Here is a 16,058-nt window from a genome sequence, read left to right as displayed (position 1 = left end):
GTCCATTATCTGATTTGCCTAATCCCCTCTCATCCATTTTCCTTTTACAGATGAAAAAAGCCATTTCTGTCTTTCATTTTGGTGTTGCTGCATAGCCGTGACTTGGACTTTGTATGCTTTGATATCTCCAGGAGCCAGTCAAGAGTTCCCTTTGGCTTACCGAAATAAGTTTTTGCTTGTTTTTATAACTAAGATTTTGACCTAATCCTTAAAGCCAGTTCCACACATGAGGAGGGTTTGTAGGTGGCAGGAGGTCTGAAGGAAGTGTAGCAGTTTTCAGCTTTGATCATTGTTTTCAGTTGAAAGATAATTTTATATGCACCTCCAACTTCTCTTCTACTTGTCTTTCCAACCTGTTGACCAGTGTAACCAACATACATGCACATGTGCATGGTTCCCATTTGTTCTGCCTGCTCTGCCTACTGGCCTTACAACATCCCAGTGTCACCCCCTTCCTCCCACGCCGCGCCTTTTTGTTCTTTACTTCAGTCTCCCCTCTACCACTCACCACTTTCAGAGTTCCTGGCCTTGGTGGCAAACAGACAGACAGACAGCTAGACTGGGCTCGGTCAGGCTGTGATAAGCTAGATGACACAATGGGCTGCCAGGCGAAGGCTGCCACCTGAGGGCAGACTAGGCTCTGACACCTCCATTAACCTTCAGGAGATGTCCACCCCCTGTCACACCCCCGCCTCTTCTCCTTCTTGCTGTTCCTCATCTCTATCTCCACCCGTCCCCTGTCTGCTGTTCCCCTGGCGGAGAAAAACGTGCTTGTCCCTAGAGCAAAAGAGCCAAATAACAAATACCTGTATTTTCCTCACCTCCCAACCTGGAGCATTTCAATACGCCATGGATGTCTATCTCGCTTTCTCAATTATCCATCTGTCCTGGGGTTTTTTTTCCCATTTCCTGTCTCCAGTCTGCCTCGGGCTCCTTCTGTCTGTCTCTCTCTCTTTCTAACCCCTTAGCATTGTAATCCAGTATTCATACAATGACCTGTATGTCAGGGTATGCATATGGACGGTGGCAGAATGCATGGTTTTGTGCAGTGATGCATAGCTAAACGGTTGGAATGAACAAACTGCCGCAGCTTTCTCATGTCAATCATCTGGAATAATGGGAGTTAATGAAAACTAAATGAGACAGATATCAAATCGGATGTAAACATGTTTGATTAACACATGCCCTTTTTGCTTTGACAATAATTCAATACTTAATTTGGTGTTATTTAAAGTAGAAAATGGATCATGACAGAATATGACAGCTCCCATCTAAATCAGCTGCTTTCAGCCAATAATCTGCTTCTGTTTTTCTGTCTCTCTCATTTTTGCCCCGCAGGAATTCTCTTTGCTCCGACTGGACGACGTGGCGAACCAGCGAGTCAACATCGTCGGTTTTTCAGTCTTCAACAAAACTCATCCCTTCTTCCAGGACTTTGTGCTAAGCCTCAACCGCTCCTGGCAAGAGAACTGTGACCATGCACCCTTTGCTGGCACCCCTGTTAGTACACACGATCTCTCACACACACGATCACACACAGTGAAGACCAAGATTACCAATCTGAGAATAATGGATGAACCCTTTTTATTTATTTCCTTAGCAAGGAAATAAGTCCTTCGTTGCTCCATTACATCCTAGGCATTACTCTTCCACTCCTCTTCTGAAGCTCACCCTAACCCTAAAAACACTGAAGTCACTTAGACACAAAAATGCCTCTGAAATATACAGGGATGACATTTATGCAGTTAGCAGTTATAATTGCAGGTGTTGCTGTAGGCAGTTGTTGTTTCCCAGACAGCTCATTAGCAGCGTTTGGCTCTCTCCTTATTACATTTATAATGGCATCTTCCTTGTTAAATTTGCTTCAGAGGAAATGCAAAGCAAAATAGCGGCTTACGTTCTCAGCATCCCCCCTAAATCATCCACTGTTCTCATGTAAACATTGTCTGTGGTTCAGCATTCGACAGCCTGTGCTCTGCATATATGAATGAGTGTCTTCAAAACAGCCTCAAATCACCAAGCTACTGTTTACATATGAATGACTGAAGACTGTTTTGCAGGTTTTTCTTGTAAACTGAACTTTGAGCCAACCCTGCCAGACAGAGAAATTAAGATAAGATAAGATAAGATCAAACTTTTATTTATCCCCAGCCGGGGAAATTTGGGCATTACAGCAGCATGTGATAGCAGTGGGAAGAAAAATAGCAGCAGAGGTAGAGAACATTCGAAAAAAGCAAAGTACAAAATAAAAAGTAGACTATATGTATATACATATTATACAAGCAAACTGGCCCTCATGCTTGAACATTTTGTGTTCTCAGCACAACACTCTCACTTATTTTATGACATCAGAGTTATCAGATTTTTCTTCGTCAGATTCAGCAAATAGAATGCCATAAATGACCTGCATAAATGTGACAAGGGCCAACTATTAGTAATTGGCCGCTTTTTTATGAGACCAAAATTTATGAGATTATTATCGGACTCCACATTAATCCCTCTCAAGGCAAGCTCTCTCACCCACTTGTGCATGTCAGTCATAAAAAACGACATCTGAGCGTAACAAGAACTTCATCAACTGCTATATTGAATTCCTACTGTCAGAGAGCAGTAAAAAGAAGTTTACTGTAATATTTATTAACTTTTTCTTCACACATTCCATGTTAAACTACTCTGTCCCATCATTTATTAGTCTTGACAAAGCAAAAAAATAAAAAAGCAAATCCTTAATGTCATACTAAAAAATATATAATATCAATGACGTTGAATTGGTGGAAACTAATGATTAGTGAATAAAACAGTCAAAAGGTAATATATAGATATGTGTGAAATTGAAATTTATGTTCACACTTTATAAGGCACATGTTCACCATTAACTAGGGGCTTGTCAGCATGCATATTAGTAGTATATTGGCTCTTTGTTAGTCATCATTAAGCCCCTTTTTAATACGTCATTCTTGGGGTTAGAGTTAGGTTATTGAGATCATAGTTCAGGTACTTCCTTACTCACTATCAATAAGCAGTAATTTGGAGGTCATTGAGGGAAAATTCTTAGTTCATGTGCTTTACAATGACTAGCAGAGAGCCATTATGCTGTCAATATGCATGCCAATAAGCAATTAGTTCATGTGAATATGTGTATCTTAATATAAAGTGATGTATGTTTGAGCTAAACTTAAAATGTCTTATTTTTTCAAAACATGCTGTGAATAATTAGAAATAGATGCTAACAAATACAACAAGAACCAAGAACAACAACACATCTGGCTGCAAAAACTGTGTTTGCAAATCTTCTTTTTCTTAAGGGTGTTTATTAGGAACCAGGAATTCAGTCAAGTCAATTAATGAATGAATCTCTCTTGCTGTTTGAAGTTAAAAGAAAGAAAAAAAATGAAAAAAAAGAAAAGAAACAGACACGCTCGTACATGCACCCATCACCCCTTCCTGCTTCACACAAGCTGGGTGGTGAAGCAGGTGAAGAATAATTTGAACACAGCATAAAAAAATATTGTGTTTTGTGCACAGCAGGTCATTCGGATACTTCTGTGCCTGCAGCAATTAAGACTTGTGACTAATTAGCTAATAACTAGAGAGAATAAAGGCTGAGGAAGGCAGAGCAAGAAAGTGATTAACTCATTTAGACATGCACATAGATAATTTGCTGTCTTTTCATTAACAGTAATTAGGTCTGGAGGAAATGTAACTGTGGGGCTCGTGCATGCAAAAATTGCGTACAAGTGACCTCTTTAGATGTGCTGAAACATTTAATGCCCTCAAAGATAAAGACTTGCACTATGCCAGCTGGCCATAAAAGTTCATTGGAGAAAATGCAGGCAGCTGCATTTTAGGTGCACAGTTTACAGGAGTTATTGTAGGACAAATTATGCTGCCTTTCAATCTTGCAAAAACTAGATGTGACTGTATTTGTAGACCTTTGAAAGAATAGAAGCTGCTGTGCCGAGTTAATATTTCTACAAGTCTCTTTCAGTATGTTTGTGAAAAATTCTAAAAATAGCATCTGCGAGGTAGACTAAGACGACAAGTTTTCCCTTGAATATTTGCAGATTTGGACTGTGAGACCTACTACATTATCTTGTAACAAGAACCTGCTGATTTCAACAACTTGGCCTAACTGAGCAAATTTGAGCTCCTATCCAGAAGTTATTCTTAGACACGACCAAGATACACGAAAGGTCCAGACCTGTTGTACGAGTCATGTAATATTAAGTCTCTGATCCCAGCCACTCTGTGTGCTACAGAGAGATAGAGAGCAAAGAGACAACTAACATGAAAGACAGACTTCCAGAGTGAAAGAAAGATGAGCAAATGCCACAACGTTATTAGCTTCACATAGATAGATATTATTAGAGTTGAGCAGAGTATAATTGCTTTTGTAACATTTTGCCGTTCACTTTTTATTGCTGACCTAACGATTTGACTTTATGTGTTGCCACCACCAAGACATTACTCCCATATTTCAAACCTATAATGCATCGACTTGTGGTTGTAATATCATCACAGGCTGTTTGCGTACACCATATTGCTCTTAAAGTGCGGTCCACCAATTAGACTAGCCAATTCAAGGTTGTAATACATCTCAGTTTTGGAGTTTAATGGCCTATTGCAGTTCTCTTTGGTCTCCAATATTTACTGCACATCACAGTCCCTCACAGCCCTGTATCGATATCCACCAAACATCAGGGCCATTTCATCTCTAGTTCCATTACACAGATGTATAGCCGTGAAGCCCAGACTCTCCCCCAGCTTCTACTGCAAGGCATCGTGCATTTTAATCGAATGTACATAGCAGGATGCAGCGGTAGTGACGATGAGGCTGTTTGTACAGGGGAGATGAGAGGAAAAGTTGCCTCTCCCACTGTTTTTTGGCCCTCGCTGAGAGAGGCAGACGGTAATTGGAATGGTCAGGGTGTGCCAGCTTCATTGGGGATAAGAGTAGGAAGGACGGAGTCTCTCCCAGAGAGAGAGAGGGAGAAAGAGAGGGAGAGAGAGAGGGAGAGAGAGAGAGAGCTGCTGTCAGCAGATCAGAGTCTTTCTAATGATCTAATGGAATAATCTCACTGCCACTCCAGGGATGGGTTAACCCTTCACTGACCGCTAACCACTGACATGTTACACGTGCAGTTTGTAGGCTTTGACTTTTTGCAGCTTTGTGTGTGTGTGTGTGAGAGAGAGAGACAGAGAGAGAGAGAGACTCTGTGAATGCATAATGTATTCACCTTCTTCCTCTCGCTCTCCCTCTGCAGCTCTCCTCAGCTCTGCTCTTTGATGCGGTATACGCTGTGGTGGCGGCGGTCCAGGAGTTGAACCGTAGCCAGAATGTTGGTGCCACTCAGCTCTCCTGCAAGTCCTCCAAGATCTGGGAGCACGGCACCAGCCTCATGAATTACCTGAGGATGGTAAAATTGCCTCAGCTGAATGCTTTTTGCCATAGAGGAATAGTTTGCCATTTTGGGAAATGTGTTTATTTGCTTACTTGAGTTAAGTGAGAACATGGATCTCATGTCTGCGCAGCCAGCAGTCATTTATCTTAGCTTAGCATAAAGACTGTAAAAAGGGATACACAGCTAGCCGGGCTACATCTAATGATAACAAACTCTGCCAACCATTATCCCTAAAGCTCACTAATTAGTATGTTATATCTCACATTATTATCTGCTGTCAGGGAAAATATTGAGGCTCTAAAAACTACAGTCACAGCAGCCAGTTTGCCTAACTAAGCATAAACACTGGAAACACTGGGAATCAGCTAGCCAAGGACTTCTAAAGTGTTATCTCTTGTTTCTTTAATACTTACAAGAAGACATTTCTTGGCCCAGTTGCCTCCTGGTCTTGTTGCTGTGAGGTTTCCAGGAAACCAGCAGACACTCCAGGAAGTCACTGCACAAAAAATAGCCTGGCATGTAACGCCCAGTAAAACCACAAATTGGAATTTCTGCACTTTGTTTTTTGTATCGATGTGATGTAGCATGTTAACTGTGAGCTGTAAAGCTGTTGGTGGATTTGGACAAAGCCAAGCTAGCTGTTTCCCCCTGTTTTCAGTCTTTATGCTAAGCTAAGCTGACTAGTTGGCTCTTATTTACACACACTAATGTCAGTAGTAATAATTAATAATCTTCACATCTGACTCCCAGCAAGACATTGAATAAACACATTTCCTAAAATGTTAAATGGTTTTTAATTTTTGACTCTTTTTGTTTGTTTGTTTGTAGGTTTTTTTTTTGTGATTTTTTTTGTCTGTTTTCTGACTCTCCAATTTGCAATACCAAGAATGGCAGGAATTTGCATAAATTTGATGCCAAATAGCCAGACTTGCTTAGATCAAGCAGCAGCCTCTGGGCCTGAAAAATGAAGCCAGTGGGATGTAGAAAACTGTTGTTCTTCAAATGGCAACTTGAGGCTGGATCCAAAGGCGAGTCAATCCCCACAGACCCCCACAGCAGAAATAAACATGTTATCAGCCTGGTACAAAAAATGTTTTGGTTTTTTTTGTCTCTATAGCTAATTTCCCTGTTCATTACATCTGTAACTCAAATATTTATATTATATAAAGGCTTAAAATTATGCATAATTACGGGCATCGCCACTTTGGATGACAGCTAACCACTAGGTTTTATCAACCAGGCTTCTGCCCATTTTTGCGTTAATTATTGCCTCACTTTCTCCATATTAATTGGTTATTTTAGAGCCGAGATATTTTCGCTGACAGCGGAAAATAATGTGCCACCTTCTTTAAAGATAAACGCCCCATCCCGTGGGTAAGTTTACCTCGTCTCTACATCATACTGACAGACAGTAGAGCAGGAAGATAAGGATGAGCTGTCAGAGAATAAAATGTGTTTTCCTATTAGGGAGAAATGGCTCTAAGTTATTGGGCTATCGAAATGCTTAAATGTGACATATATTCGACATCAGACTGTTTGTCTTTCTCTCTCAGAGAAGGAAGACTTGAATAATGGCTCTTCTATTTTCCTGTAAATTGAAGATATTAGAGCCCGTCTCCATATTTTTGTTAAAAATTTGACATGGTTCATGTGTCACTGAGCCAGTAGTGCTAACGTAGCTTCCAGTCTTATCCATAAGTGGTGATGCTGAGAGGGAAGCAGGCAGGATTTCTTGACAAGGTCTTTTAACGTGCTGCTGTCTCTGTGTTGGATAGGTAGAATTGGAAGGTCTAACAGGCCACATTGAATTCAACAGCAAAGGCCAGCGGTCTAACTACGCCCTGAGGATCATGCAGAACAGCAAGGATGGCCTAAGGCAGGTAAAGTAACTCCCCAGTCCTACAAATCTGATGTTGGTATTGTCTGTCTTCAAAGTAAACACATGCATTGGCTTCGGATAAAGTTCATGTGATTGGTTCCAAATAGTTTATGCATGAATAGTGTGGGTGACTCTTGCTTCCATTTTCATTGGCCATAATATACCTGTTACTGCTGAACACATAGGTCCCCAGCACAGTCCTGATCTCCACAGCACGCTGCTTCTGGCAAATGTTATAGTTTTCTTTATGGCAGTGATGTAACTCCAGCTGGATCGTACAGCGGGGAGCCCTGAAAACACTTGCTCAGCTGACATCTTCAGGTGCAAACAATCCCCATTATCCTGCTAGCATGAATGTTATGGTGCCAGAGGACAAAGGCTGCCTCTTTGAAGGTGAAGAAAGGCATATGTTTTTACAGAAAATAGATGAAGGTTAAACCAGAAGGTGTTGGCTTTGCTGCTGCCTCTATTATTGCTTTTAAATATTTGTCTGTAGGATACATATGTGTTAGATGCATATTTGATGTTCTGATTCTTAATGATTAAAAGAACAATTATTAATATTTTACTCTCTTGTCTCCCAAATGACTATAATATATCAGCAGGGATCTGTGGGTGGTGTTGATCAAACCCAATCACTCCAGTATTACCTCAGTGGATACTGGGATTTCATGCTTCCTACACCAGCAACCTTGTTGTGCCCTTTCCTTTAGTGAAAATACACGATATGCACCACCAGGCATTCCAGCCCTGAACCACTCTGCACAAGCGCTAAAACTGGTCTCCCCTGACACCTCTTTGCCTCAGTTCCACACCAGGGAACAGTGTTTCACATACTTTACACTTTCTTTTCGATTGAACGCAGTGACCAGGATTACAGAGACTGAAAGTAGTCAGTAATGAAATGTAAGTGACGAGAGGCTTCGAGCAGTTTCGAGTACTGTTTGCTAATGAATGGATGGCAGAACAGCTGCTGCTCTTGTGTTATGTACTGTATCAGTTGCTGAGGAGTTGGTGATATTTTAGCAGGAGTTCCAATGCTTCATATCAAGGAACCTCAAATCAAAACGCATTAGATCCACAAATCTCTGATATCTGACTGAAAAGTTCAGTTCTTTTTTTTTTTTTTTTTGGCTACGATAGATTTAAACCCATCACCACAAAGATCATCCTAGACTGACTGTAACAATAAATATTAAAATAGAACACCCTCTGATGGAGAGCTGAGATTTCCTGGACCCCGCTTTGGGAACCGGTGACCAGTAGTTTAACGGGGCCGGCAGAGACAAGAACATTGCTTCAAATTCAAGACTGGCTGGGGAAAATCACTCTGCCATCCATCAACAGCCTCTCTAAACGCTCCAGTGGAGCTGAGCCATCACTGGCAGTAAAACTCTGTGGTTGATCTCCCAGGTAAAAAATATAGGTTGTATATGAGTAACGGGATCGAAGGTAAACATCAGCACAAAAGTAGCAGAAGCCTTGAGATGAGCGACAGATTTGTGGACCAAGATGAAGAATCTGACTTTTATGGTTAAAAGTCAGGTAACTGTGGATTCCAGAATAATTGGAACGAGTCACAAAACAGCTGAAGTTTCCACTTTGTGCACTGATGTGCTCTGACAGATGTTGCAGTGTGTGTTATAACTCTGTACTCTGGATAACTAAAAATATTGCATTAAATATTATTATATTATTTATGAATGAGTTGTATAAGTTAAGATATATATTTTCAGTTTCATCTGCCAGCCCTGTTTAAAGAAGTAGCGAGATTTCCTTGGCAACAACATTTCAAAATCCTACATTTACATAACAGTGACAGCTGTGCCTCATGTTTTTTTCTGTCTTTTTTGCCAAAAGACAACATTTGAGAGTGTTGAGTGACCAAGCATAAATTAAGCTTTACTGTGACCTTGAGTCTTAGACCAGATACATCCAGAACCATGAGCATGAAGCGCTTTGGACAGACCATAAATGTAAAGTAGGTATATTATGACGTACTTCATAAATGCTTCATTTTGTAATCTGGTAGGTCAGAGACATAGAAAGTGGCACACAGCACCGTGTAAAATGATGGTCTTTACTGTTAACCAGGCATTCATACATTGTAGGTCAGTCCAGAACAAGCAAACAAATCCTGACAGGGAGTCAGGAAAATCCGGAAGCCAGGGAACAGAGTGAAGTCCAAGCAGCCGTAAATACTGAGCTATTAACACATGAAGCAGAGCGAAGACAATCTGGCAAGTAACAAAGAAAACAGACGAGTATAAAGACATGGGGTTGACCAAAGGTGAAGCACAGGTGTGGTTAATGAGGACCGGGAAAAAACAGGAAGCAGGAAACACAATAGGCAAGGTCAATGGGATGTTACATACCCAGTTTAGAGATAAATCACCACTTTCATCTTGCAAAATGCGAGCGATGACTAGAAACCACATCAACCTTTAGTGATTTTCTCATTGATGTCAGTGCACAAGTGGAGTATGTAAGAAAAACAACACTAAGACTACTGGTGGGTTCAGGATTAAATACATGTACCTCTATGGTCAATTTCAGTGTATTTGTTTCATGCATTTCAATATCTTTGTTCACATGCCGAAGTGTAGGGAGCACTCTGCACCTGAGTTTTTGTGAACTCATCTATAAACATCCATAAACACATAATCAAGCAAACATCTGCTCCTCTGCATTTGTCTTTTGAATGCAGCAGTTATTCCTCTTTTTCTCAGCCCCCCTCGTTGTCTCTGCTCCCATCCAGTCCACACAATGAAAGGATTACACTTTCATGAAGGAATTGACTATGTGCTCGCATTCTCACTTGTTATCTGTGTTCTATTATGAGTAAATAGTGCTGAATATTTTCAGTACCATTATTTTTATGTACAGTAGCAGGAGCTGACTGCTACTTTTATACTGCTTGCTCTTAAAACCATGTTTTCTATAAATGTCAGGACCCAATATTTCACATTTCATCTTAAGGCCTGATGCTTGATGTAAAGTGATGACTGTAATCCCTTAAAGTTTATGCCTTTTCATGGTGTTGTACCAACCAATGCATAGTATATTTCCCCTGGAAATACCTGTCTCTCACCCTGACAGCTATAGCCTGCTTTTCCCCTGCTGCCCTGACTATTGTGTTTCCTGTCAATGCTGCATTATGTATGATGGTTATTAACTTATCCATAATCCAACAAACTGTCACCACTCTGCTGCAGCAGATAGCTGTATCTGTGCTTCCTTATCTACGGCATTTTAAGTAGCTGTTGTTATACTATTATGACACAGACGAGACACACACAGTTTGACAGTACAGAGAGGAAAAACTCTCAGCTTCACACTTTTTAAAACATTTGACCCTCTCTGTTGGGATGATCACCATGAAGGAGGGGATTGAGCTGCTGCCTGAATGTGAGAAAAATCTTACCTAAGCAACCCGTAAAAGAGTCAGACAGTGGCCCATCTGCCTTTATTAACCTTGTCTGTGTCTCCCCATGTCCCCTCCTTATACTGGCACTGGGCCAGTCAAGCAGAAGGATAATGCTATCAGGCCTAATGTGATGATTTCAACCAGAAGTATTATAAAGCAGCCCTGCCAGTTATGTTAATGGGGAGAGGCAAGGTGTTAGACGGGGGGACGGGATGGGGGTGTTGTTTGTTTTGTTGACTAACACCACCCACATGCTGTTGGGTTGGGGCTGCTTCAGCCAGGCAGACACTGGAGGTGCCAGGGCCTTGGCAGTGATAAGGAATGTGGCTGACTGCCTACACACACACACATACACAGAGTTTAAGCAGAATATTTGCAAATCAGCACATGACAAGTTGAGGTTTCAGGTCTTTTGTTTTGTTAAATAGAGTAGTAGCATCATAGTCTGCGACGCCCACACCGTGTCTGGCCAGTAAATGCACATTAAAACGAGGGCTTTCATTCAAAATGCAGCCTGAAAAGGCTTCCATCGACACTCTCTGGAGACAGGCAGCAATGAGGCTCGTCGCACACAGCCTCCATTTCTCAACCCCACTTCCTCTCTCTTTGTGGTAGCACCCACCCTCCCCTGATCCAGGGCCCTATAGATCACCTCACATGTGTGATCATCACCTTCTCCTCGGGGGGCGGGAGGGTTCTAAACCCTACAGCCAATCACCCTCACAAATTGAATTTCTCTGGCAGGCATTTTCACACATTAGAGCAGTTTCCTGCTGCTCTGCTTGTTCCACCTTGCTCTGTTTAATCTATCTAGCCGTCTATCTACCTCTATCTGTCTGTCTGTTTGTCTGCCTGTCTGTCCATTTATTTAGTCACTGTCACAGGTTGTTTTCTGCATCACTTTACAATCTATTGAATAATGAGGCATTGGGTGTGCTGTGCATTTGCATCTGCAATGCAACGATCAGCTCTGACTAGAGTATTAATCACTGACTGTGTTTGAACACAAGGGATTCGGAGAAAGTCATTCATGCTTTATTTTTACGACGAACCTCCACATCTGTAATGCTGAGTAACAGCGAGTCTGTGCTGTTTCTGTTCCTGGTAGTTCATTAATCTGCAGCAAGGATCTTATAAAAAGTAAACAAAGGGCCTCACGCAAGTTCTACATCAACATTAGGATTGATTCAGTGTAAAAGTCAGACATAGAAGGTGTTAACCTGGTGAAGCTCCAAAGTAATATTGCAATTGTGGCTGCTCAAATTTATCGTTAATGCTTTTCATTCAGTCCTTTAAACCAGAAAATTAGATAATGTTCTTTTATTTCGTTTCTTTGAATTATTCATTATCGAATTCTCGAAGAGAGTGCATTTTGACCAAGCGTGGTCTGATGCAAAATTCATCACAGTGAGAGGTATGCCATAATATCATCTGAAAATGACCCATCTGGAGGACCATAACCAAAGAGGCAAAACTAATCGCTTTAAGTTTGAGAGCAACCATTTCATGTGGCACTTCAGTCCCTTATTTCCAGAGTATGATGTGGCTGCGTTACCCAATACTTTTTTTATTTGCTGTGTTTTGGCAGGCAAAGTAAATTTCCCAGCTGCTCCTGTGTTGGCAGCCAGGTAGGCCAATGATGATGGTGTAAGAAGTTGGCATTGCGTTGTCCGTGCTCTGGCCGAAGCACAGCTGGCACCTGTAACCAACAACAATCCACAGAGGAGGAAAGAGAGGCAGGTGGAGGGAGCGAGAGGGAGCGAGAAGACAGATGAGGAAAGAGGACAAGAGGATGACAGGCAGAAAGTAAATGAGACATAAAGGGCATGCAAGAGAAAAATAGGACAGAAAGAAAAGAGGCAAAGGCGAAGCTATAAAACTAGAGATAGTCAGACAATATTTCTGTATGTCAAATAACAGCTGGGGCAATTTTTTTTTGCAGCACTTTCACTACTTTATCTGTCACCACACCTACTACTAAAGTCAACAACGCTGACCTTCACTCCTATTTCCCGTTGGAGTGACTAATCGTATTACATTAAAGGAATAGACTGTAATCCTCTATATCCTTTTGCTACGTCTTTTCACAAACCAGTGTAATGAGCTCGATAAAAGAGTCTAATACGAAAAAGTATCTTGGCTTGTGCAAGTGTGAACGTGTTTCTGAGTGTATATACTCCAGATGGTGCGAACACCAGGGGTATGCTGTAAAACAGTATCATTCCGGATAGATACACATGGCTAATGTAACTCAACCTGTTCCTGTGAACGCACGGACTGCTCCCTCCTCTCCAGGAACATCAAAAGATGGAGCAGTTTCCTAACTCACACCTTTGTTGCTCGAACAGATTACAGCATTTTCTGTTCTGTGGGCTCAGAAGTGTGAGAGCTGTTGTCACTGTGTTGTGATACTCGGCTGCAGGTCAGCTGATGTATCTGACATCGGTTCAGAGTGCGTACGTGCTGCCACGTGCCAACGCAGTCTCATCTGCACGCGCGCCATTTATGTTTATACGAAGTGTGTCAGCGCTTATGTGTGAGCAATGATGGGGTCAGTGCCAGCCCCCGCACGCTGCCTACTTCTTGGCTCGGCACACAATCGAGCACGTCGAGACCACTGCCATCTATGCATGTTTAGCAGAGACACAAGTCTTTTTTTCCAAAACAAACACACTGCAGGCTGCCAGCCAGCAGCACACACCATACTGACAGAGCGGTCCAGCCTCTCTGCAGCCCCCTGGTCTCAGTAGACTGGCCCTCATTTTCTGCATGGAGCTCATTGACAGCAGCACGCCTGTTAATTGGGGGAAGCTGTAAAATGAGTAATTATTGCAGTTTGGGGTAGGCAAGCTGTTGCCTGTTACATCGCTAGGCTCTGTTGTGTGAGAGTGTGAGAGAGTGCAGAAGAAAGGGTGCTATGTAAGCTGCTACCATGTGTCCCTTTTTCAAGTATATTTGCGTGTGCGCGTTTGCACATACTGCATGCACACGTGTGCATCTCTGTGCATTGCAGGGGGTTGGTGAGCTGCACAACACTCTTGGCCAATGCCTAGAGAAAGAGGAGAATCGCTAATTACGTTTTGTAATGGAGGCACTTAATCACAGCTTTGGTACAGAAGTCACCTGAGAGGGAGAAGAGAGAGAAACAATAGAGAAATATTTTCAGTGAAAGTGTCATTTGGAGAGACTGGAAGAGGCTGCAGAGCAGGAAGAAGGTTACAGCAGGACGTGCTGGCCAGAATTGGAAAAGGGCAAAGGCCGACTCCGGCATGACTCAGAGCAAATTGTTCTAATTATCGAGTCCACAGGTGCTTTGCAAAATTCAATGCTCAGGAATAGATTTTGCTCTGACATTGTAACACAATCATAATCTCGTGCAAGGTTGATGGCTACCAGGCTTCAAACTGAGCTGGACTGGTGTAGGAAGCATGAGAGATTTTAAGGCATTCCTTCAGTGACTGGGACTTACCATGGTTACACCAGTTGTCCCTGAAGCTGCACATTTTTTTCTCACTTTGTTTTATGCCATCTTCAAATCAAATTGAAAATTTGTTTTTTACCAACACTTCCGCTGAAGTAATAAAAATCCCTCCCTGGGCGAGTGTGCAAGCTGCCCAAACAGCCACTGACAGATTAGCTGAAATAGAAAGAAAGAGTCCCAGCTCATTCCCTTTTATCAGTGTAGATTACATTTGCTGCAGCATTAAGAGTGAATTACCTAAATACATGATTAGGTTTCCACCTCAAGTGGAGAATACTCTTGCCACGTTGGACACTGCAGTCAAATTCGTTTTGATTATTTTGCCTCCTGAATAGATTCTACATTTGTTCAGCAGCAGCAGCCGCAGCACAAACCTTTTGTTCATGTCATGTCGATAACAGGTTGGTTGCAAAACGCTTCTTTAACCTTGGATATGTTTTTTTTTTTCATGGTGTCTTCCTCCTATACATTTTGTCCCATGTTTTCATTCCTGTGCATTTCTCCACATAGTGAATCTTTTTCTGAAGAGATCATCAATAAATTGTTAAATCATTCAAGCCCACCCCAGTACATCCTGTCCAATTTCCTGAAATATCATTTTTGCATTTACAGATTGCTTTTTTTAATAAACTTAACTCCCCAGGTGTCCTTGTGTCAAGGTCTTTAGAGGTGGAGCCAAGGAACGGAGGTGGAGAAGTATGAGGGGACTCTTTTTATCCGCATCTGCTTCCCTGTATCTGAGGGAACGCCGAGTGCCTGAAATATGCACATGCTCTCGGACACACACACACACACACACACACACATACATACTGCACGGGCACCACTTCAATTTGCAAGAAATGATTTGAGCTGTGTTATTTACACAAGACTTCCTCCAGTTAAAGGGTGAATGTGCTCGTTCAATTTCTTTCTCTTTTCTATTGGATTTATTTATTTCCTGTCAGCTCTGCTCCTGTGTTTATTACGGCAATCTGCCTTTTTCCTCCCCTCCCCTTTTCTATGCTTCCACCCCGTCTCTGAGAACGCTATTACTCTAGCTGCCCCCGCTGCTGCGGATGCAGATGCACTCAATTCAATTTCTCGCCGCCGCTGCAATGTGAGGGAGGGAGGGAAGCAGGAAGGGGGGGGGAAAGGTACAGGTACAGCGAAGTAGAGAGGGGGAGAGAAAATGTAAGGGGATGAGAGGTGTGGTTGGTGCACAGCAGGTGGACAGATTCAAGACTGCCGCCACCCTTTTTTTCCTTCCCTTGAAGGACATTATCATAGGAGCCTGGTGTAGCTCAGCGCACCACGACACGGCTTGGATCTCTTTTTCTGCCTCAGGCTCCAGCAGAGAGGAGTACATCTTAACCAGGTCTGATAGATATACAGGGTCTAATACACAAGAGCTGGAGCTTGAGCTACTGCCATTGAGCTTAGAGTAAGTTTAGAGACCGAGGCGTCCCTCTGATCTCCTCCAGCTGTGCAGTTTAAACACATTTCAATGTATCGACTGTGTGTTTGTGTGACTGAAAGAGCCAGACAGAGAGAGAGAGAGAGACTATTAGAGAGCAAGTCGGTGTCTGTGTTACAGCTGTGTAATTGCAAACAATAATTACAGCTGGTTTTACATTGCAAGATGTGACCGTTGTAATCAGATGTAAAGGTGCTCCAGATGGCCTCCTAAAACAAGGTGTGCTGGTGTTGCACATAAATTCCTGGTCTGCAAATTGAGTTTTGCCATGAATCGTTTTATATGTGTCTTTATCAGGGTCAGGATTTAACAGGCGCTCGTGGTAAAAACACCCTGCAAAATTCATAAAATGCCAGTGAAGTTAAAATCTGTGAGGACAATGCTGCTGATACGACCCCATCTGGTAGACAACA

General features: G+C 42.2%; 1 protein-coding gene across 1 annotated transcript in view; it reads left to right on the top strand.

The window, feature by feature from the left end:
• grik4 (glutamate receptor, ionotropic, kainate 4) overlaps positions 1–16,058 on the top strand; it is a 144,876-nt gene that overhangs the window by 95,753 nt on the left and 33,065 nt on the right. Inside the window, exons 7-9 of the mRNA XM_041940181.1 lie at positions 1,339–1,500; positions 5,265–5,417; positions 7,178–7,282. Coding sequence (XP_041796115.1) covers positions 1,339–1,500; positions 5,265–5,417; positions 7,178–7,282 — 420 coding nt within the window. The remainder of the gene's footprint in view (positions 1–1,338; positions 1,501–5,264; positions 5,418–7,177; positions 7,283–16,058) is intronic.

Source organism: Chelmon rostratus, chromosome 7, assembly GCF_017976325.1.
Source record: "Chelmon rostratus isolate fCheRos1 chromosome 7, fCheRos1.pri, whole genome shotgun sequence".
Classification (NCBI taxonomy): Eukaryota; Metazoa; Chordata; class Actinopteri; order Chaetodontiformes; family Chaetodontidae; genus Chelmon; species Chelmon rostratus.
The sequence above is the reverse complement of the archived record's forward strand: the minus strand, read 5'-3'. Positions and strand labels throughout refer to the sequence as shown.